Raw genomic sequence first — 22668 nt, forward strand, 5'->3', positions numbered from 1 at the left:
TCCCAAAAAGCATCTCAAAGCCATGAGGACTTTTCTGAACTTCCAGTCCCACACAGACACATGAGTTGGTTTGGTTCTCCTGTGTTCTGCAGCAGAGACGTTTTCCTAAACTTGTTGATGACTAAAGTTCTGCTGGGATTTTTCCTCTTCCAAACAGAACCAGAACCTTTTGTAGAGCTGCTTGCTTCAGTGTGTAGAGGAGTGTTTGATTCTCACATCTGGATCTATTTTGGCTAAAGGTGCTGTTTGCTGGTAACCCCCCCGCTGAGGATGTCTTTCTGTATTTGTGCTTCTGTTCATCACTGATTCAATCAACTTTTCCTCTTTTCACGTTGGTGACTCCTTCATTTAACACAGAAAAACATCATTCAAACTAGTTTTTATGTCTATTTCAGATACATTTGGAGATTTTTATTGTTTGATTCTGTTGGTTTTTGTGGATTTCTGGTTTATATCCATCAGATTTAGTCGCTGCAGCGTCACATGACTTTAGAAAACATAAATAAGTGAAATAATTCAGATAAATGTGTAGAAAAAACAAAGAAGTGGAGATAAAGAATAACTGGAATTTATTCTAGGAGCATCTTAAATTCAGGGAGAGCCAAGGCGAACACAACAAACAGAACACACCTCTAGTAAACGGAGAAAACAAACTTCCCTCAGATCCTACAAAATAAAAGTCCCAAACCTACATGCTGACTGTCTGACCACTAAAAGAAATAGGAGAACAAGGATTTGACAGAAAATGGCAGCTCTCCCCTACAAAGTTGACAGTTTCTGTCTCTTCCAAATAAGCCCATGAGCCCAGCCTGATGTCACCACTGTTAGACTGCAGACTGGGGCTGCTTTGCTGCTCCAACTCTTCTATCTGATCCTCAATCATCAATACAACCACTGGCACCTGGTCAGGGGCGTGTCCAACCTGAGAGGTAACCATCCATGACAATCCCCTTCACGTTGTAGCAGTGTTTCCAGCTAGAGCTAGGGCCTCCATCCACATCAGTTTAGAGAAACCGTCCAGGTTTACTTTGAACCAAGAGGAAACTTTTTTACAAACACCTTTAAAATGGAAACTAACTGGAGCCAGGTTAGTTTACCAGCTATTTACTGGTTGTTGTTACAAATTCATATCAGAGTTTATTTGCAGGAAACGGCCAAACTTCACAATTTGACCCCATAGTGACGTTTGAGAAGTTAGAATTAGAGGAAGTGCAGTTCTCCATCAGTCCACTGGGGGAGCTGCAGCACCATAACTGAGAGACAGTGGAGCTGATCTCAGATCAGTTCCTGCTGCAGCTCTGACACTCATCTCCACTTCCTCTGATTCCTCCATCACTCTGCTCTCCACCTCCCAGGAACACCGTCCAGTCACCACATCTCTGCAGACCAGCTGCTGCTGCTGCTCCTCTCTGCTCCTCCAGGAGGAACATCAGACTCAGAAGCTCCTTCCCTCCCACCTGCAGAGAGAAAGTAGAGAGCCAGAGATGAAGGAGTGTCTCCTGATCCTGGTCTGTCAGTCAGTGATGCAGCACAGCAGCAGAAAGAGCAGCAGGAGCTTCAGTCCTGTTCAGAGCAGCAGCTTCCTGTCATCTTCACCTGTTGGAGCTTCTGCTGCTCTGATTGGCTGACTGTTGTCCTGAAGCCTGTCATCATTCTCCTCAGAGCTTCACTGAGAAGCTGCAGCTTCACAGGAAACTCTGCATCTTTGCTCTCAGACTAACTTTAGGACCAAACATCTGGAAGCAGCTGGACTGACTCCAACCCTCTACTGACCTTAGAGTCTGCAGTTTGGAGTTTGGACTCTCCACCAGATCCTGGAGCTGCTGAACATCTGAAGACTGAAGGCTGTTCAAGCTCAGGTCCAGTTCTATCAGGTGGGACGGGTTGGACTTCAGAGCTGAGACCAGAGCAGCACAGCTGGTCTTTGACAATCTGCAGCTCCACAACCTGAATCCAGAAGAAAGAGTTGAGTTTAAAGACAAAGTTCCTGTTTTTCATCCTTCACTTCTTCTAAAGAGTTCAGAGCTGAAGAAGATCAGAAAGTTTAGAAAAAGTCCAAAGATGTGAAGCAACAGCAGCAGATCAGAAGAGTCCAGCAGAAGCAGAGAAGAAGAACATTCAGGAACATTCAGGACAACATGCAGCTGCTTCAGGACAGAAGTCCAGATGTGTGAAAGTCAAACATCAGCCTGTGGCTGCATCCAAAGCAACTGATGTTTCTGCAGCAACAGCAGAAAAAGTCCACTTCCTCTTTCTGCTCAGCTCTTCTCCAAACAGCACTGAATCATGGGAGAATTTCAGCAGCAGGATGCTGGAAAGTCTTCCTCCCAGTTTTCAGGAGATGATCTTCCAGTCCTTCTCTGCTGCAGCCCTTCAAGCAGAGACTTTCAGCTCCAACAGATCAAAGCAGAGAGAAGAAGGAAGTGATGAGGAAGAGTCAGCAGCAAATGTTGGACATTGATCCCTGATCAAGCATGACTTCAGCTCTGAATGAAGAGTCAGAAGCTGCTGGGAGCTTTGATGGATGATGTGATGATGTTTGTGGATGAAAAGGTGAGGATGTTTGTGGAGGATGTGTCTGTCAGAGCAGCATCCAGCTGCAGCAGGACTCTGTCACCCTAACCCTTTGGACTCTCAGCTGCATCTGCTGAAACACAGCAGGACTCAGAGTGCATGTGAGCGTGCACGTGAGGCTGCTGCTTCTGCACTGCTTTAAAGGAGTCTCTTGGACCAAAGACACAGAGCAGAGCTGATGAGCCTCATGTCTGCAGTTCAGTCCTAACACAACTTTGTCATCATATTGATGTGAACACAACTGAAACATGGAGTCTGACCTCAGAGTCTGCAGTCTGCAGTCTGGACTCTCCAGAAAACCACACAGATGAAGAACTCCTGGATCCTGCAGGTTCTGGTTCCAGCTCAGGTCCAGTTCTGTCAGATTGGACGGGTTTTTCTTCAGAGCTGAGACCAGAACTTCACAGCTGATCTCTGACAAACTGCAGTCCATCAACCTGCAATGAGACAGAAAAGTGTGTTCAGGAGCAGTGATGCAGCTGGAGGTCCAGGAACTTGGTCCATTCAGTCAGGTGGGACCCGCCCTGATGACACACTGCCCACTTCTCACAACAACAGATGAAAATAGCAGCTAGCAAGCTACACAAGCGCACACCATACAACACAACAAAGAATCACTTGGAGGCAGAATTAGGAACAAAGAGCATTTTCTGTCAATCCCTCTTCTGTCAGAGTAGAAGATCCAGAAAGCAGAAGAGATGAAGAATCAGACACTTCAGACGCTTTTCAGCCGTGCAGATATGGAGGTGAACATACTAATGGATTCATTTCAGTGAAATGGTCTATTTTATTAACATGCTTAAACTTTGTGTTTGTGTATTTTGTGCTTTTGTGTAGAAGTTTTATTGTGTTCAAAGTGATGGACTGTTTTCTTTTTCTTTGTCTGCGTTTTAACAAACCATTTGTGGTTGTGTGTGTGAATTGTGTGTTTGTGTTTAGTTGGAGTTGTGTTGGTGACATGGCTAAAGGTAGATAAAGAGTAGTGGGGTCTCTGGGGACAGCTGGAGGTCCAGGTGATTGGGGAAGCAGTGTATGCTAAAGCAAATGAAACGCAGCAAGGAGGATGTGATGACGTCTGACAGGACAGAGCAGTGAAGAAAGACAACGTCTTCCCTCTGGGGGGGTCAGAACAAACAGGACAATGAGATGGACTTAGGATAGGGGGGTGTGACAAAGCAGGTTTGTCTGGGAACTGCTGATAGAACAGGATGATGAACGTACAGCACACACACACACACACACACACACACACGCACACACACTAAATAAATAAACACAACAACACAACTATTGTGGATGAACAGAAAGCTGCAGTTTTAGAGGCTCCTGAATCTCTGATTCTACAACGGATGATGTCATTTCTGGAGAGAAATTTGATATTTGTTAGGAAACTTTATCTGGAATCACTGCAGAGAAATGCTGTTAGTTCACACCCAGCTTTTCCAGACACACGAATATAAAATAGATTTAGAGGATAGGACAGACAATGTTTCCATTCATTCTGTCCACTGATGATGCATTCAGAAACTATAATCAGTCATATTGTTGGACACACATCCTAGAGTTCAGCCTCTCCTCAGCTGCAGGTCTGCAGCCTTGAGTTTCTCATGGAGATGAAGTCAGAGCGCTTTGTTTAGAATGGACTGCAAATGCTGCAGAGGATTGTGTGTGCAGTGCTGGTGTCTACACAATGTTAGCTACACAACTAATGTTTCTGCAGACTATCATGATAGGATTGAAACTAACAAACTCAGACTAACAACCAAACTATAACAAATGAACCTGAAAGGGAGAAACAATTGTGGATTAAATGTTTAATGTCAAAAGGAAGAAAATAAATTAGAAGACGTCTAACGAATAAAAGTTTAATTGAGTTACAGCTGGCAGAGGCTAGAAAGAAAGCAATAAATAAATACATAGAAAGTCAAATTAAATTACATTAAGTAGTGACATGGATAGGCTCCAGCAGCCCCATGACCCATAAAGGGACAAACGGATTAAAAGATGAATGAATGAATAAATATATAAATACAATTTCTACTAAGTGAAGCTTAGTAGTTAAATTTGTCCTAATCCTGCCCTTCACTGTGCACATCTACACGGCCTCATAAACCACAAGCACTGGTACATTTCCACCATTCTGGGTTACAGTCACTCTACCAGATGGAACTCCACTGCTGAGTGGATGAACTCACTCATGAGACGCAGTTCCTGATTGGTCCAACAGAGGAGCCACTGGCAGACTGGTACTGGGGATTTAGATCCAGAAACCACATGAAGGTATTCTGTCAGCTTTTCTGCTGTGGAAACCTTGGATCTCCAGCCTTGAGCCCTACGTCTCCCCGTCTGACCCCCCCTCAGGTGATTTTTCTTTACAGATAGAAATGAGGAAACCTGGTAGGAAGGCCCTAATGTAGCCCCCCCGGTTGAAAAGATGGTTTCTCAGACTGATGGTCCACAAGCCTTTATTTCACCGTGTGTGTGTGAACACACCGTAAAGCTACAAAAAAATACAAATATATTTTACATCTCTTACCGTTTATTCACCATTTCAACCCTTTAGTTTTATTCATTACTTTAAAACATTAATTTATTAGATTTTTAACCTTTGATGCTAATCAACTAATGTAACTGTATTTTTAACAGAATTACTTAACAATAAAATGACGTTCCCTTCTGTATAAACATAAAATAAATCCTAACATTAGCATTCATTTCACACTGACTCAGCATTAGCTTGACCTTATAGCGCCACCTAGTGGGCAAATAAAATGTGCTGACAATGTAAAATGATGTGAAAACACAGAACTAAATCACCAAAACATAAAGTATAACGAACCTCATCAACCAGGTGCTATGGAATGCTGTAAACTCTGGTTTCTTTTAAACTTTTAACACTCTTAACCGTTTTGGCTGACATGAAGCACGTTCAGCCTTCACGTTCACTTGCCTGACGACTTCCGGTTTAGCACGTCCTTCAAAATAAAAGCCAAAACCACGTTATGCAAAAAGAGAGAATTACAAAAATAAAACTGTAATAGGCTGAATCTAGAGGTCATTTACACCTAACAGAAGGACAGTAACAGGAGAAGCTCAGCTCACACCCTCTCACAGGGCGTGGTTTCTGATGTCAGCTGATGATGGGTCGGTACATTACCCACCAATTTACCGACTGTAAATAACATATTGAGCTGTTCAGCCGTTTCTGATCCTAATCCATTCGTAGCCCTGGCTGAACTGGACCACTCCCACTCCTGGTTTACACGCATTGACCTCACTGATGTGTTTTCTTTTTTCTGTCTGCCTCTACATCCTGAGTGTAGACATCTTCTCATTTACGTGTGAGACCAGTAGATGTGTTACACATGTTTTCAACAGGGGTTCTCACTCTGTCCAGGAATTTTCCATCAGGTATTAAAGGAGGTGCTTTCTGACTGTCCCCTGGAAGCCAACGTCACTCTCATCCAGTATGTGTAGGAAATTCTGATAACAGCTGAAACAGTTGATGCATGTTTAGATATTATAGTTTGTATATATTATACTGCGTATTTAATTTATTTTATATCAGACACTGGTTTGTTTTGTAGGTTAAAACGTACCGACATGTTTCGGTGGAATGTCTTCCACCTTCATCAGGGTCGTCATCAGATGGTTGTGTGTGACGTCTTTAAAAACAGCTGATTGTGACTGAGGCGGAGTCACCTGTCAAACTTTGACAAGTGATTCCGCCCCTTGATGTCCGTTTTTTGCTGGAGGATGATACTCCAGGTATGAGAGAGCAGGAAGGCCCCCTCATCCCTGTTCATGGAAGTGTGGGCTCGCTTTCTTATCTCCACCGCCTCCAGGATCCATCTGTGGTGTCTGTTGTCTTCAGAGGACTTTGGCCTTTTCCCAGTCCATGATGTGGTTTTCTTGTTTGCAGTGGTCCGTTATGGCTGATTTCATATTTTCTTGAACTGCCTGTTGTCGTCTGGCTCTTGTTAGTATTTTATTTGTTTCCTTTTCACATTCTTTTTGATGTTCTATTTTTCTTGTGATGAAGGTGCGTCCTGTTTCTCCGATGTTTTATTGCAGGTGTGACATGACACTTCCATGAACAGGGATGACGGGGCCTTCCTGCTCTCTCACACCTATAGCAACATCCTCCAGCAAAAAACGGACATCAAGGGGCGGAGTCACCTGTCAAAGTTTGACAGGTGACTCCGCCTCAGTCACAATCAGCTGTTTTTAAAGACGTCACACACAACCATCTGATGACGACCCTGATGAAGGTGGATGAAGGTTTTAACCTACAAAACAAACCAGTGTCTGATAAAAAATAAATTAAATACGCAGTATAATTTGATAGACACAATGAACCTCTTTGAATCATGTATATATTATAGTTTATAAATATATATTTACATATTTATAAAACTCAATAATTGTTTATACAACTCAAATTTACATATTTATCTAACTAAATGTCATTTTGCTCCATTAATCTTTTTTCCATCTTAATTAATTATATTTCTTGAACTCTCAAATGTCTAAGTTTGAGCCTGCAGATATTCTCATTTTTATAACAATAAATATTCATTAAAGAATTTTCCATCATTGTAATTACATAGAGTGCTTGTAGAGGTGCTATATAAACTCATCATCCTCTTCCTCCCTCTCACTCATGGTGCAGAGACTTAAGCACAGTAGGACAAAATAACTCGACAAAACACAGTAAAACAGCTAAATAACTAAACACATTTGGTCAAAAACCCACACTTAAACCCAAATCCATCCAGACAGGCAAAGGGAATGGTATCCCACAATTCCTTGCGGTGCTGATCTAACAGCAGCACCAAAGTTACACCTACTTAATTGAATTAATTAGAATTAAAGTAAAATAACTGTCTAATAACTACGTGTTATTTTTAAACTGACTTAACAAACAAATGATTTATCTTAACTGAAGCAAATAATTAAGTTGGATCAAAGTAAAAATGTTTATCTTTCCAACATCCATACATGGTCTTATCACCCTCTCATGGTGGAAAAAGTATTATCTGAGCTTCTTCATCCCCTAAATCATCTTCAAATGGACACGCCATGCTGCTTCACCTCTCTGTAAACAAACTAACCTTCAACTAAACCTGCTCCAGACCAGGTTATGTTCAGAACATGAGTTGCCATGGCAACTTGACCTACCCTGAAACATACCTCCATTTCTGGAACAGAAAGCTGAGGTTATCAACTTCCTTAGCCTCAAACTTATCGTGAGAGCTAGCAGAACCTGCTTTCTGGAATACCCCCCTGATGTCTGTTGGGATTTTTGTGTTTGTTTCGTTGTCGTGTGTTTGGTTGTAGTTTGTTGGTTCACTCGTCGTCCCCCTCCTTTCCTCCACCATTGACGGGAATGATGACCTTGTTGGCAGCAGGGGGGTCTGGGGTTTGGTGGTGGAGGGGGGTGAGGGGAATGTGGTGGCACTGTGTTTGTGATGTTTTGTCCCTCTGTTGCTTTGTTTGTGTGTGTTGTTATTGTGCGGTGGGGTTTCTACTTTTAGGTTTTTCATTTTTGTTTTTGGATCTCTTAGGACAGGGGTGTCAAACTCAAATTCACAGAGGGCCAAAATTAAAAAGAAGAACATTGACGAGGGCCAAACCAATTTCTTATTCATTTATTTATGTTTTTATTAACTTTGAGATACAGTAAACTACTGTATTAACCATTTTAATATATTACAATTGAATTTTAGCTTAAATACTGAACCCAGAACAGGTTTAAGAAAATAATAAAAACAAAAACTGAAATAAAAATCAGGCCTCTATATCTTTAACTTTATTCACTTTAATTGTAACCTAAATCTTTTCGTCACAGGCCATCAAGGCCAACACTCTTTCAACTTTGAACAGACCATGCCTGCAGTAAATAAAATAATATTTATATTTTCACTGTCCCTTTACTCTGATGATGCACATGGGTCCAATCCAGATACTTGGCATCGCTTTTTACATGCAAGTGCATCAATTTCTGGAGTCAGAAATCCTCAGGACTGAATGAAGGTGTTCATCAGTCATACGACTCCTATGTGGGGTTTGGTTCATTTTCATTAACGAAAACAGTTGCTCGCACAGATATGTGCTGCAGAACATAGAGAGCATTTGCTCAGCACCGACAGAGTCAGACTTTGACTTGAGCGTGTCGTTACACTGTAGCTCAATAAGCTCCATTTGGAGATTGCTTGGTGCGGTATTCACATCAAACACAAAGGGGTTGCTAAAAAGTTCAAATCTACATTTTTGGGCTTCAAAGTCGGCAAATCATCGGGTAAACTCAGGTAGAATGAGTTTTTCAGCAAACTGTGCAAAAGGCATCACGGCGGTAGCGGTCTGCTCTTTCATGACTTGGCAGCACATAATGAGCCAGGTTTCCCTGCTGCATCTGACTCTCCCACAAGCCCAACTTGGTTCTAAAAGCCCTCACGGCGTCGTACATGTCTGTGATGACGTGCGCGCCCCTGAAGCTGCAGATTGAGCGCGTCCAGATGATTCATGATGTCACATAGAAATGCAAGCTCACATTGAAACTTTTCATCCCTGAGCTCTGTTGTGTCTTTCCCTTTGCTTTCCATGAACAGACACATTTCCTCACGCAGCTCAAAGCATCTCTTCACAACTTTTCCTCGGCTCAGACACCTCACCTCTGTGTGATGGGGCCTGTCACTATGGTCTGCACCCAACTCCTCTAGGAAAGACTTGAACTGATGGTGATTCAGAGCTCATAATGTGATCCATTTTCAAGGCTTTGCCACACAAGGCCTCTTGGTGTGTGATACATTGGTAAACTGTAAGCTCGCCTGCCTGCTTTTCCCGCATCTTCTCTCACATCCTGCCGACCAATCCCCTCTTTTGACCACACATAGCGGCTGCTCCATCAGTGGTCAGTCCCACAAGCTTATCCCAAGGCAGCTTCATTTCATCGACCTCCTCAAAGATGTCTTTTCCTGTCGTGCCATGCATGGATTTTAGTCCTAAAAGTTCCTCTGTAACGCAAAGATTGGAGTCCACTCCACGAATAAAACTTGACAGCTGGGCTGTATCGGAGGTGTCGCTGCTCTCGTCCACAGCAAGTGAGTAAGCAACAAAATCTTCTCCCTTTCTCATCAGCTGTTCTTGTAGATTGGTGGCAAGTTCACATTCACGCTCGGCTACAGTATTTCTGCTCAGGCTTACATTTATAAATGCCTGTTTTTTTCCAGGCAAACGACCTCCCAAATTTTGACCGTGCACATTTTTACAAACTCTCCCTCAGTAAAGGGCCGGGCTGATTTGGTGATCTCCTGCGCCACAATAAAACTAGCCTGTACTGCAGCCTCACTTTGGGATTTAGCTTTGGTGAACATAGTTTGCGGTGACATCAGACCTTTTTTCATCTCTTCTTTAGTCTCTCATTTGCATTCAGATCCTTATACGTGTCATGGGGTCTGGTTTCATAGTGTCGTCGTATGTTATATTCTTTTGATACAGACACGTTGGCGCCACATACAAGACAGACAGGTTTGTCCTTTACCACGATGAACATGTAGTCGGTCTCCCATCTGTCTTGAAAGCTTCTGTTTTCTATTTCTCGTTTGGCCATCAGCCCTTAGGACCCACTGACCCATGTTCAACTGCTGTTCACATGGAACCCTTCTCCACTTCGGCCTTCAAAGTTCTCCTTTGAATATTTGCTACTACCACCAAGATCTGAATTTGAGCCTGTGCCTCGTTGCAGGTTTGCTAATGAGCGTCAACACAAGAAGTGGGGGAAGAAGGACAGAATTGTGGGAATTGTAGTATTAGCGGTATGTGCGCTGTATAACGGATCGGCGGGCCAGATGTAATACATATTTGAAATCATCTCAAATATAATTGTAGTAGCCAAAATTAGCCCGCGGGCCTGAGTTTGACATGTCTGTCTTAGGAGATCCAGACAGGGGTGTTGTGGAGGTGAACAGGGGTTCTATTATATTTTCTATGATCTTTTCATTATGCATTTAATAGATTCTATATATACATGTCTACAGTGGCGGTTTTACACTAACTTGCGCCCTGGGCGAGTAACTCCGCCAGCGCCCCCCCCCCCCCCCCCCCTTTCCCCCGAAAATATACAAAATTTGACAACATCCTTTTGTGTTCCCTATCTTTTATATTTTTTTTTAACATAAATATGAATAAAACTAAACAGGAACATCCGGAATAACTCAAGTTAAACCTTAAATAACTTATAATATTTCACTCTCCATAAAAATAGATTCTGTCAAAATGATACACATATGAAGATGCTGCAGAACAAAACAAACAAACCTGGAAATATTCATAATAAGAAATTACAAATCAAATCATTCTGTTTTCTTTGCTCTTTTATCATTCTTTAAAGCTGGACTCCTGCATCATTTCAGCAATAATGTCTTGGTGTGGGACATCCTGTGTGTGTCTTTGTGAAACATAGAGGGATTGGATCTAAATAAAAACTTATTATTATGGCCCGCAGCAGCAGTCACTGACTGCAAGGACCATATTGTTTTCGCAGTTGGAACGACGACTTCGCCGCCTTTCAGCGAGAATTTGACCCCTGCCGCATGCTCGAAAAGTCACCAAAATGTGCACACACCTGGGATAAATTGCAAATGAATTTTCCACAAAGTCAACGTCACCCCCCCGAAGACGATGACATCACGGCCAGCGATCCCGTCAAAAAAATGAATGGGCCGAAAATCGCGTATGGGGCCGAACAAAATGTACTTCAAAATACAGTCGCCAAACCAAGACACACGTGTCGGGGATATCCCAAAGATGTTTTGAAATCATTATGGGAAGGCCGCACGACCTACGGCTTGGCGGCCATTTTGTGGCGAACTCTGAGAATTGGCGATTTTCGTGTTTTCCCACAATATGGGAAAAAGACACTTTTGTTTGAACGATTTTCAAGCAATTGCACACACTTGCTGCCAGCTCCAGTCTACAAACACCCCAGAAGTGTCGTTGACCTTTGACCTTGGGAAAAGGCCGCCACCTGGAATTTTCTCAAAAAAGCACCTTTAGCACCAGATACAAACGAAAACTAGTCGTTGGAATTTTCATCAATCATCACGTAACTTTTCGGGCACCAACGGCCAGCTACTCTGGACAAAATGTTGGAATTAGAAGTTGTAGATTTTGAACGGCGTGTGCGTGGCGAGCTAGCAACAGTTGCCATCTTGGCTAGCTCGCACATTTTTCATCGGAATGTCTTGAAGAGGAAATATGCGATTCCTTGGCCCGCGCTGAACAAAACGATGCTACGCACGACAAGATCGATAAAGGAATGTGGGCTTGGTAAGCAAAAAACCGTAGCAAAAAAATGTGCCGACTCGGCAAAAACGAAAAAATTCGGAACTTTTTTTTTGAGAATCGACTAACGAAACCAATATACCCTTGTCCGCGATATCCAAAGGACGTTTTGAAATCATTACGGGATGGTGACACGACCTACGGTTTGGCGGCCATTTTGTGCCAAAATCTGCCATTTTGCGTTTTTCGCGTTTTTACACAATATGGAAAAATGAACTTTTTTTCGAGCGATTTTCACGAAATTTTTTTTTTTTTTTTTTTTTTTAACTTGTCCTGTCCAACAGCTGGGCAGACAGACGAGAGCTGAGGGCCTCTTGTGTTGGACATATTTTGCTTTAACAAGAGGGGTTATTCATCTTCTGACAAACCAAAGGTATGTCTGAATAAACCCCTTTTGTAATTGAGGCCAAACTTTATTAATTTCAATCATGTCTGAAAATCTTTGGTGTTGGACCGGACGGAAAAGGAAAGAGGGGAAGAAGAGAGAGGGACGCTAGAGAGAGGGGGGGGTAGGGGGTGATAATAGGAGGGGAAGGGGGATAAGACCATGAAGCAGCATACAGCAACAAGTTTACTGGTTGTTAATCATTATGGTAAGGTTCAAATGCAGTACAAAAAGGGCGGGGCCCATCCACACACACACTCAAATGTTATAAACACACCTGCTAGCTGCAAAAATGTCCACCTATCGGCATGTACACAAAACAGATAGTGTTCACACACGCATACTTATGCCTTAAAACCAACTAGTGTGAAACATTTCAGTCATTCAGTCATGCAAGCTATTAGTGCAAAGGTGAGCTAACACCAGTGCTCAGGTGAGGTTTTATGTTCTTCTAAAATGGATGGTGGAACGTGAAAAGAAGGAGGGAGAGTGCCCAGCCATCCCCACCCCAAGACCCCCACTGCAGCAGCAGCGGCAGCCGGAATCCCCCCAACGCCACACGGGAACCGGCAGGGAACAACCGCCGCCCGGGCGACCAAGCCCGCCACCCAGGCCAGGGCCAGCAGGGCCGCCGCAAGGCCCCCAGAGCCAGAGGCCAGGGAAGCACGGAGGGAAAGAGAGCGCCGCCCCAGCCCAACCAGGAGAGCAGCCCCCCCGCCGCGCCGGGAGAACCCAACGCAGAGCCCCACCGGAGAAGGACGCCCACAGCCCCAAACGAGCACCCCACCACCACCCAGGAGTTCCGGGCATCCCCCCGCCCCAACCCCAGGTACGAGCCAGGACCCCCCAAGGGAGACCCGCTCCGCACTCCAGGCAGCCATCCGCCCGGCCCACGGTTGGTCCAGGGAGGAGCGAGGCAGGGGGCCCGCCGCCCCCGCCCAGGAGGGGGGAACCCCGGGGAAAAAAAGAGGGCCCACAAGGGGTGTTATAAATATGGCCCGACCAGGCTCGGCCACAGTTGGAAATTTGGCGGGGCCCAGCACTCAGGAGCAAGGACCAGAACCCACCCCCCAGGGACCAGACACCCCCGGCTCAGATGTAATGTGAACTCCCCCACCGCGCGGAGAGAGCACCGCCGGGCCCAGGAAGCCTGCACCCCGGGGACACGGCCGCCGTTGCAAAGGGGCCCGCACCCCCCACCAGGGAAGAGGCAGGGGACAGATGGACCCAGGTCCCACCTTCCTTGCAAAATGTGTGTGCGTGTATGTGTGTTTGAGATGGTGTGTGTGCATGTGTGTGTGTTTATGTTGGGATGTATATATTGAGGGGGGAGGAGTGTGTGTACTAAGGGGGTTGCAGTTAAAATTGGCGGGTAGGGCACTAAGGGGACATCTCCTGATTACTCACAGTGACGTCCCCTCACCCTCCCCACCAAGGGGCCCTAAATGTCTAAGGTGCGGTTAAAATTGGCGGGTAGGGTGCTAGGAGGACATCCGCTGCTTGCTGGCAGTGATGTCCAAGCACCCCCCCTACCAAGGGCCCTACATGTCTAAGGTGCAAGTAAAACCGAAAGAGGGGGGGCCCACTCCATACGGCAACCATAGGAGGGGGGCCACTGCCTAGTAAACCCCCCCCCAAGGCTCATCGCAGGCTAAGCCCCCCACCCCCTCACCCTATTATGAGGTAATATGAGGAAGGGGGTAAGTTGGGGACAACTGATAGACTGTCCCCCGGTGGTCAAACAGCTGTCCCCCGCCCCCCCCCCAGCAAGGGGGCCAGGCCCACCCAGCCCAGGGGCCCCACCCCCGGAGGCGCCGACACCCCAGGCCCAGCACCACCCCCCCCACACAGAGAGAGAGGAGCCAGAAAGCGCCGGCCCCCCCCGGAGCAAGCCCAGGCCCCCACCCCCAAACGCCGGCCCTAGAAGAGCTCTGGTCAGGCCTCGACGGGACCGAGGCAGCCAACCGGTCCTGTCGAGGGATTTTCACGAAATTTGACTCACATGTTGCTAGAGCCAGTCCACAACTACCTCTGGAGTTTCGTCCACCTTTGACCTCGGGAAAAGGCCGCCATCTTGAATTTTCTATAAAAAACGCCTTTACCCCTTGATTCAATCGTAAACTTGTCGTTGGAATTTTCCGCGATCGTCTCGAAACTTTTTGGGCATCAACGGCAAGCTACTGTGAAAAAAATGTTGCAATTAGAAGTTGTAGATTTTAAACGGCGTACGCGTGGCAAACTAGCAAAGTGGCGCACTGTTATAACTCCTATGTTTTTCAATGGACTACTTTGAAATTTGAATGCATGTAATAATGCCTTAAACTGCATACATTAAAAAACACTGGATATGGACATATAAGGAATGTGGGCGTGGTTAGCATAAAACCACTGTTGCTAAGGACAACAAAAAGTTTACTTTTAACGATTTGTCCGAAACTGACGTCAGTCTGTTCGTCCTCCTGAGGGGACCAAAACATAAAATGGTTGCTATGGAGATAAAATCAACAGAAAAGCCGCCATTTTGAAAAAAGTGTTTGTTTTTTTACTAACTTATGACGTATAGCTCTCACCAATGGAGGAATGTGTTTTTCTGAGTCAGTTGATGATGCTGCTCGCTATGCTAGCACTTTTAGCTATGTTAGCATAACTAGCATGGTTAGCATAATTAGCATTTTAGTTAATGTTTTTTTTTCTGAGTCAGTTGATGATGCTGATCACTATGCTAGCACTTTTAGCCACATAAGCATAGCTAGCATAGTTAGCATAATTAGCATTTTAGGTAATTTGTTTTTCTGAGTCAGTTGATGATGCTGATCGCTATGCTAGCACTTTTAGCTATGTTACATAGTAAGCATAGTTAGCATAATTAGCATTTTAGGTAATGTGTTTTCCTGAGTCAGTTTATGATGCTGATCGCAATGCTAGCACTTTCAGCCAAATCAGCATAGCTAGCATAGTTAGCATAATTAGCAAATGCCGTTTTGACTACCCTTTATCAAAAGTGGGCAGTGAGGGCGGTGAGGGAGGCGGTGGTACGTAGAGTTGGGCGTGGAAGGCGGGTTGCGTCTGCGGGCCATACAATGCCGCTTGCGGCTTTAATTTTACTTTTTTTTTTTTGTGGCTCTAATTTTTTTTTTTTTTTTTTGGTGGCCCTAATACTCCGTCGTATGTTGAAACTGCACTGAAGATTTTTTTTTTTTACTTGTACAACGGATATCCTGGTGAGTTATTGCAGCTATTCAAACCGCTGTGTTAGCATGCTAAACCGAGTTGCCGCGTGCACAGGATTACATTAAAACCAGTCGGGATAACTTTGATTACTTTTTATAAGAATTTTTCAGTTTTTATATTCAGTCACATTGGTTATTATAACCTGGTTATGCAGTTAATAAATGTGGAAAAACATTGTATGTTGTTGATATGCTGTGAATAGGAAAAAGAAAAAAACTTTTTGAACTGTTTTAATTAAATTTCTAGTGAATAAGAGTTAAATGAATAATATTTCTGCACGTTGTGCAGGCTGGTTTTTTTTTTATGTGACATTCCAGAGGAGTTTTTCTTTCGTCTGCCGTCTTCTGTTCCCGGTCCTTCTACGCCTCCATCTTGGATAATTTCCCTCCTTGAGTGAAAAGACTGTTGGTCCCATCCCATCATCCCCTTACACCCAAACCGACTCCGTGAACTGCATTCCTGGACATTAGAGGGCGGTAGGACTGTTGAGTGCACTCAATTGAGGGTATTTTTGTGGGTTTTTTTTCTTTTTTTTTTGGAGCTCCAAACTGCAATTTTCCCTGAGATCTCAGTGGTTTTTATTTATTTATTTTGAACAATTTTTTATTTTGAAACTGTTGAGTATAATTCTGTTATTAATACATTTGTTATCATTTTCTGTACGTGTCGTGTGAAATTCTTGGGGTGGATAGTATTAACCTTGATAGGTAAAATTTGACCCAAGCCTTCACCCAACCTGAGCAAAAGAAAAATTCCCCTCTACCACAGTGGACCGCACCGCCTGTGGAGCAGTAGGAGCAAAGAGAGGGTTACACTAACTTTGTGCAACACCAACAGTAGAAATCCTCCATAAACCTCCATCCATTCATAAAAAATGATTTATGGTTTATTTATGATGTCATAAAGTGCAGCTGTTTTCCTGCTGTCTTTATATCAAACACTGACACCAACTAAACCACAGAAAAGACACGTCATAAAAATTTCTACAATGGTTAGTAAATAATGACATCATTGACATGAGCTGCTGAGTGATCCAACAGCAGTGATATCCAGGTGTTGCGTAATGGAGGCTGAGCTCCTCTGTCTGTGCCAATGGCAGGCCATTTTAACATTAAAAAGCTAGACTGGATGTGTGTTGCAGATATCTTTATTTGAGTTTTGCCTGGTCAAAAAGAACATTTCAGATATCTGCAACTACATTCTTCCTATCCATAATCGTAATTTCAGATATCCTCAAACATATTATTCCCATGACGTTGTAGATATCTGTAACTGGAATTATGACTAGTCAAAATGACGCAGATATCTCAAACTGGAGTTAGGAATAGTCATAATTTAATTGTAGATATCTATAATCAAGTTACGGATATCTTGAAATGAAATTTGAATAGAGATATCTGAAACTTTAGATATCTGTAATGTTCATTCAGGATAGTCAAAATGTAATTACAGATATCTTGAATTAGCGTTTTGACGAAATGACGTCACAGATATCTGTATGCAAATTAGGTCTGCATCGCACTTTAGGGGAGGAGCAAAGCGTGTTGTTGTAATCATTCAAATCACACCTGCTAACTTGTAATTAGCACTGATTAGCACCATGTTGCAGCAGTACGACGGGGTTTTAGGACCAGTTTACAAAAAAAAAGTTTTGTTTTCTTTAATTACAACTTTTATCTCGTAAATTTAGGAGATAAGTTCATCTGGATAAGAGTTCATCTGTCACCTTATGTCATGAACCTGTCATCCCAACACCAATGCAGAAGTAAACAGTGTTACATACACCTCTCCTCCAGATGAAACGTCCCGATCCAACATAAAACAATAAAGAGGAATGAAAATAGTCTGTTATATTAGCATTACAACGTTGAAAATGCCAAAAAAGTGCTCCTCCACAGACGGAAGCGTCACAGAAACGTAGAGATCTGGTCTCTAATGGAGAAAGAAAGGATTCAGGTGGACATCTGCAGGGACACTGACGGCTTCATCGGGCTGCAGAGATCCTGCAAACCACCCATCAATGAATAAAACATGAATAAATCATAAATCAAACTAACGAATTTCCAAACATTTAGAACGTTATCAATAAACATTCAGCTCACCTCTTCAACAAAGTTTAGTCGGTCTGCTGCTGCTGTGTGGCGTTCACCTGCTGCTCTGCATGCTCACTTCCACTTAATCTCGTAAATTTACGACTTAAAATCTTGTAATTTTACTTTTTTGGTGGCCCTTAATCTCCGTCGTAGAGCAGCCAGCGGGTGAAGCGATTTTTAATCGTCTTTTTAATGCTGCAGGCCGTGGAGGACAGGAGGAGCTAGTGATGATGACGTTTGAGATATCTGTAACTGTCATTCACTTTGGCCTCGTCAAAACTGCATTATAGATATCTCTATGGGTCGTTTCCACTCGTCACAATGACGTCACAGATATCTAGAATTACAATTCCAACTATCCACAATGGAATTACGACTAGTCAGAAATACGTTGGTGATATCTACAATGTTCATTCTGGATAGTCAAACTTAGCTTTTAATGTTAAAATGGCCTGCCATATGTGCCCCCCCCCCCCCCTTTCTTCTGACAGACTCCGTCTCTGTGAGGGGGGGTGCAGCTGCGGCCTTCAGATGATTGTTAGACTGAAAGACTCACAGTAGCCGCGGTTACATGGGCAGAATATCCTGATGGGATCAATGGTGGTGTTAAAATTCACCCGTGCACATGGGATCAGAAAACCTTTTCCCATTAGAACAAACGTTCCCATGACTCACACTTTCAGTCAGAATGAATCATCTGGACATGCGCAGTAGTGTTAAAAAAAACCTGGATGAGGAAATAGGTCCAGTTGTAAACAAACAGCTGCCACGAACATTTATGCAGCAGCTCTGTAATATATGAGACGATCTTCCAAACGTGCTTTTATTAATGTTATGAATGTTATGAAGTGCCTGTTTGCTCATCGTTATATTTAATCTGTGTGGTCAATGCTGTTTTGTGGAAGAATTAAGATGGACGAAAGCTTAGGACAGGCTAACACGGGCTAACATCATTAGCCTGATGGACACAAAAACCAGGACCGTGCGAGAAACGCTGCAATCTGCATCTTGGCTGCACGTAAATGTGTGGGAATAACAACAGCCTTTATTTTGTCGGGACACAACTGGAAACACAAATCCATGTGATTGTTTGAACAGTTTCTAAGGACTGAGCGGCATTTCTGCTCTGAAAAGTTCACACAGACCGCCCCAAAGCCATAGTGTGCTGGCGGTTCTCCTGAGTCCTGCAGCCGCTAACCCAGAGCGGCGGGACGGCTCACAGTCTGAATTCTCCCACACATAACAAAACAACAAAACGCACACGTAACAAGCATCCTCCTCCCCTCAGACACGATGTTATTAATCCAGCTCCTCTGCTCACTCGGGTGCCAGTGGACCAAGTGAGCGTCGGGGGGCACGAAGCGCTCCTGCCCCGCATCTCCCTCATGAGGGGTTAAAGAGGGGAGAGCCAGCGGGGCGAGAGCGGAGCGACGCTTTTCACGGGGCGTCCGCAGAGCAGCTGGTCGGTCCCGTATGCGCTCCAAAGCTTTCTCTCAGTGAAACACCGTCTATGCGTGACGTAAACCTGAGCAGCAGTGACACACGATCAGAATGACCGTTTACCTGCTCCATGATCGGATAAATGATCGGTATAACCCACCTATCTCCATCGGAAAGAAATTCTGATCTGAACGAGTCTGACCGGGGCAGAGTATTCTGAACGGCGCGTTTACATGACGCATTTTCTTTTTGATCAGGCGTTCATTCCGATTACTTTTGTAAACGCGGCTAATTACCTGTTGGTGAGATTCTTCCAGCCACTGGTGAGTTGCCCCCCCTCTTGAATTTTTTTACTTTTTAAGTTCCACAGACCACCTCAAAGAGGTGGGGGCACAAGTGTCTTGCAGCAGAGGGCGGTGGTCACGTTCACGTCAGGTCTGCTGTGTTGGAGCATGGAATTATGGGAAATAATCCCCTCTGCCTGCTTTGGTCTAAATTGGGTTTTTCCTCCGCCTGATTCCTTTTCATGGGGCTGTTTTACGTTGTTTCACTCTGAGTTATTTCCTCCTTTTCTTTTGCACCATAAGTGTGGAGGGGGGAGAGGATGATGAGATGGGTGGATGTTCAGTGTCACATGTGGAAAAATAGAAGCGTGGCATGCAGGCTGCTGTAGGCATGTCAAAATAAAAGCTGACGCCCCGCATTGAATAAGTTCTACCTAATGAGAGACGCCTCAGGCACGGAAAATGCCGCCCCCTACTGGGTGCCGCCCACTTCGCCCATATCAAAAACCGCCACTGCATGTCTATTGTATTGCAGAAATATGCTGGATTCCTGCCTTCAGTAACATAATATGTACAGAGGTCACCAGTAGGCCTGTTTTTGACCTTTGGTCTCTGTTTTCTCTCTGTAATGGAGTGTTTATGGAACCACGACACCTGCAATGCAGACTAGACACAAACACACCATTCTAATGACATATTTAGGATGTTTTCATCTTCCCTTACTGAATATTAAAAAAAGCTTTGCTTTTTGCCTTGAGGACAGAGAGAGTGGACAGCCACAGAGCCTAACAGGTCGTGTTTCTCCACCTCCCCCCTTTGGCTAAAGGTTTGAACATTCATGCAGACTCTAGTGTGTCTTTTCATTTCCCAACTGCACAGTTCGTTTTTGGAAATCCTGAATCTGTGAAGGACGGACGAGACGGAAACAAGAATCACAAAGTGAAGCAAGTTTGATGATGGCAGAGGAGATCAGCGCTTCAGCCAGACCATTTACCCAGAGAGAAGTTCTGAAGAGCTTTGATTTGACCAGGATTTATCATTTAAGGCTCACATATCTCAGGCGTGTAGAACTGCCTTTTTTCACCTGTGGAATATAGCTAAGATCAGAAATCTACTTTCTAAGAGTGATGCTGAAAAACTCATCCATGCATTTGTTACGTGGAGGCTGGATTACTGTAACTCCTTGTTAGCAGCGTGTCCTAAGAGTTCCTTAAGAAGTCTCCAGCTTGTTCAGAACGCAGCAGCTAGATTGTTAGCAGGAACTAGCAGAAGAGATCACATCACTCCTGTGTTAGTTTCGCTCCATTGGCTCCCAGTTGATTCTAGAATTAAGTTCAAGATCCTCCTGTTAACCTAGAAGGCCTTACATGGAATGGCCCCGTCCTATATCAAAGACCTCATAGTCCCTTACCATCCAATCAGAACACTTCACTCACTAAATGCAGGACTGCTTGTGGTTCCTAGAATTAGTAAAAGTACGGTTGGAGGTAGAGCGTTTAGCCACCAAGCCCCTGTTTTCTGGAATAAACTCCCAGCTCATGGAAGAGAGGCCGACTCAGTTTCTACATTCAAAGTTAGACTGAAAACATTCCTCTGTGGACAGGATTATTGTCAGACTAGATCTACATGAGAACCTCTGAAAAAAGAGAAAAAGGAGCCTCAGAGTCTCAGCAGCAGCATACGGTAAGGTGGGAATGGGGGGGTCAGTCATCACTCTGTAGTCATGTCATCAGTCAGTCATCTGGACTCATCATATTGATGTGAACACAACTGAAACATGGAGTCTGACCTCAGAGTCTGCAGTCTGCAGTCTGGACTCTCCAGAAAACCACATAGATGAAGAACTCCTGGATCCAGCAGGTTCTGGTTCTCACTCAGGTCCAGTTCTGTCAGATTGGACGGGTTTTTCTTCAGAGCTGAGGCCAGAACTTCAAAGTTGATCTCTGACAAACTGCAGTTCCTCAACCTGCAATGAGACAGAAAAGTGTGTTCAGGAGCAGTGATGCTCCGTCTAAATAATCATATTTTTTCATGGTAATGGTTGTGAAGTTTTTAAAATATTGTTATTTTGTTCTGAAGTATCCAATCCTATTGCTGTAGGTCTGACAGACACAAATGCAGTACTTTTGGTTTCAAACATAGTTGCAGTACTATTTCAACTTTGACCTATTTTCCTTGTGGAATATTTATATGAAAGTACTTTTTGGAGTTAATGCCAAAATACTTTTCAAACATTTTTGAGCTGCTGTTTGTGAATGACAGTAAATGTCAGATCTTTTGGAAATGTTTCTGTATTTCTTTGTATCAGAGTTCACATTTTTGTTGGTGACGCCACAGTTGTTGTGGAGAAAATGTCAAACTGACACTTTGTGTCACAAACGTTGCTGACCCCTGGTTTCAACCTTTCTCTGGCCAGGTAGCCCCGCCCCCAGCCTCATCCAGAAACTACCTGCAGAGGTTCTTCACTGTAATCCAGCAAAGATTTAGTGTCTGTTTAAGCACCAGGAACAAGAACCAGAAACCAGTCTAATGAAAGAGCTGGTTCTGATCCAGGCTGGGTTCTGAAGCAGAACCAGAACCAGGTCTGTGGGAAAGACCTGTCAGTCTGCTGCAGGTTGACCTCTTCATATCTCTGCATGAGGAGCTGCTGCTCTGTGGCTCAGAAATCTGCTGCAACTGTTTTTCCATTGAAATCTGCAGTTCTGGGATGGATTCCTGATTTCTTTAAAGAACACAGAACTTAGTCCCAGTTCTACACAGATTTGTGCCATGGTCCCCCCCTCTATCCTCCCACTTCATTCATGTCCTCCACTTTTGTTTTAACCGCATCAGATTCACGTCCACCAATCAAAGTAGCTGCTGGACGTTCCTCCAAAAGTGCGTTTCTAAATCTGACGCTCCCGCGACGTGTGGGAGGAGCTCCCGCGACGTGTGGGAGGAGCTACCGCCACACGTGGGAGGAGCTCCCGCCACACGTGGGAGGAGCTCCCGCCACACGGAGGAGCTCCCGCCACACGTGGGAGGAGCTACCGCCACACGTGGGAGGAGCTCCCGCCACACGTGGGAGGAGCTCCCGCCACACGTGGGAGGAGCTCCTGCCGCATGTGGGAGGAGCTCCCGCTGCATGTGGGAGGGAATCCCGCCGCATGTGGGAGGAGCTACTGCCTCGTATGGGAGGAGCTCCCGTCAAAAGTTTTTCTCGCCCTCCTTATAAAAGACATGGAAGATGCTGAGAGATCCGGTGTATTTCTACTACAAAGAGCTCCACAAAAGCGTCAGAGTGAAACATGGACCTATTTGATGAACATGGAGCTGA

The 22668-nt window shown here is 44.4% G+C and overlaps 1 protein-coding gene across 1 annotated transcript in view; it reads right to left on the bottom strand.

The window, feature by feature from the left end:
• Positions 1–552: 552 nt before the first annotated feature.
• Positions 553–22668, bottom strand: part of LOC110014187 (NACHT, LRR and PYD domains-containing protein 12-like) — a 43127-nt gene continuing 21011 nt past the window's right edge. The window contains exons 9-12 of the mRNA XM_078930428.1: positions 21142–21318; positions 2835–3011; positions 1774–1947; positions 553–1457 (exon numbers count right to left, since the gene is read on the bottom strand). Coding sequence (XP_078786554.1) covers positions 1436–1457; positions 1774–1947; positions 2835–3011; positions 21142–21318 — 550 coding nt within the window. The 3' untranslated portion in view covers positions 553–1435. The remainder of the gene's footprint in view (positions 1458–1773; positions 1948–2834; positions 3012–21141; positions 21319–22668) is intronic.

The sequence above is a fragment of the Oryzias latipes genome, chromosome 2 (genome assembly GCF_053564925.1).
Source record: "Oryzias latipes strain Hd-rR chromosome 2, Olatipes_Hd-rR_3.1".
Classification (NCBI taxonomy): Eukaryota; Metazoa; Chordata; class Actinopteri; order Beloniformes; family Adrianichthyidae; genus Oryzias; species Oryzias latipes.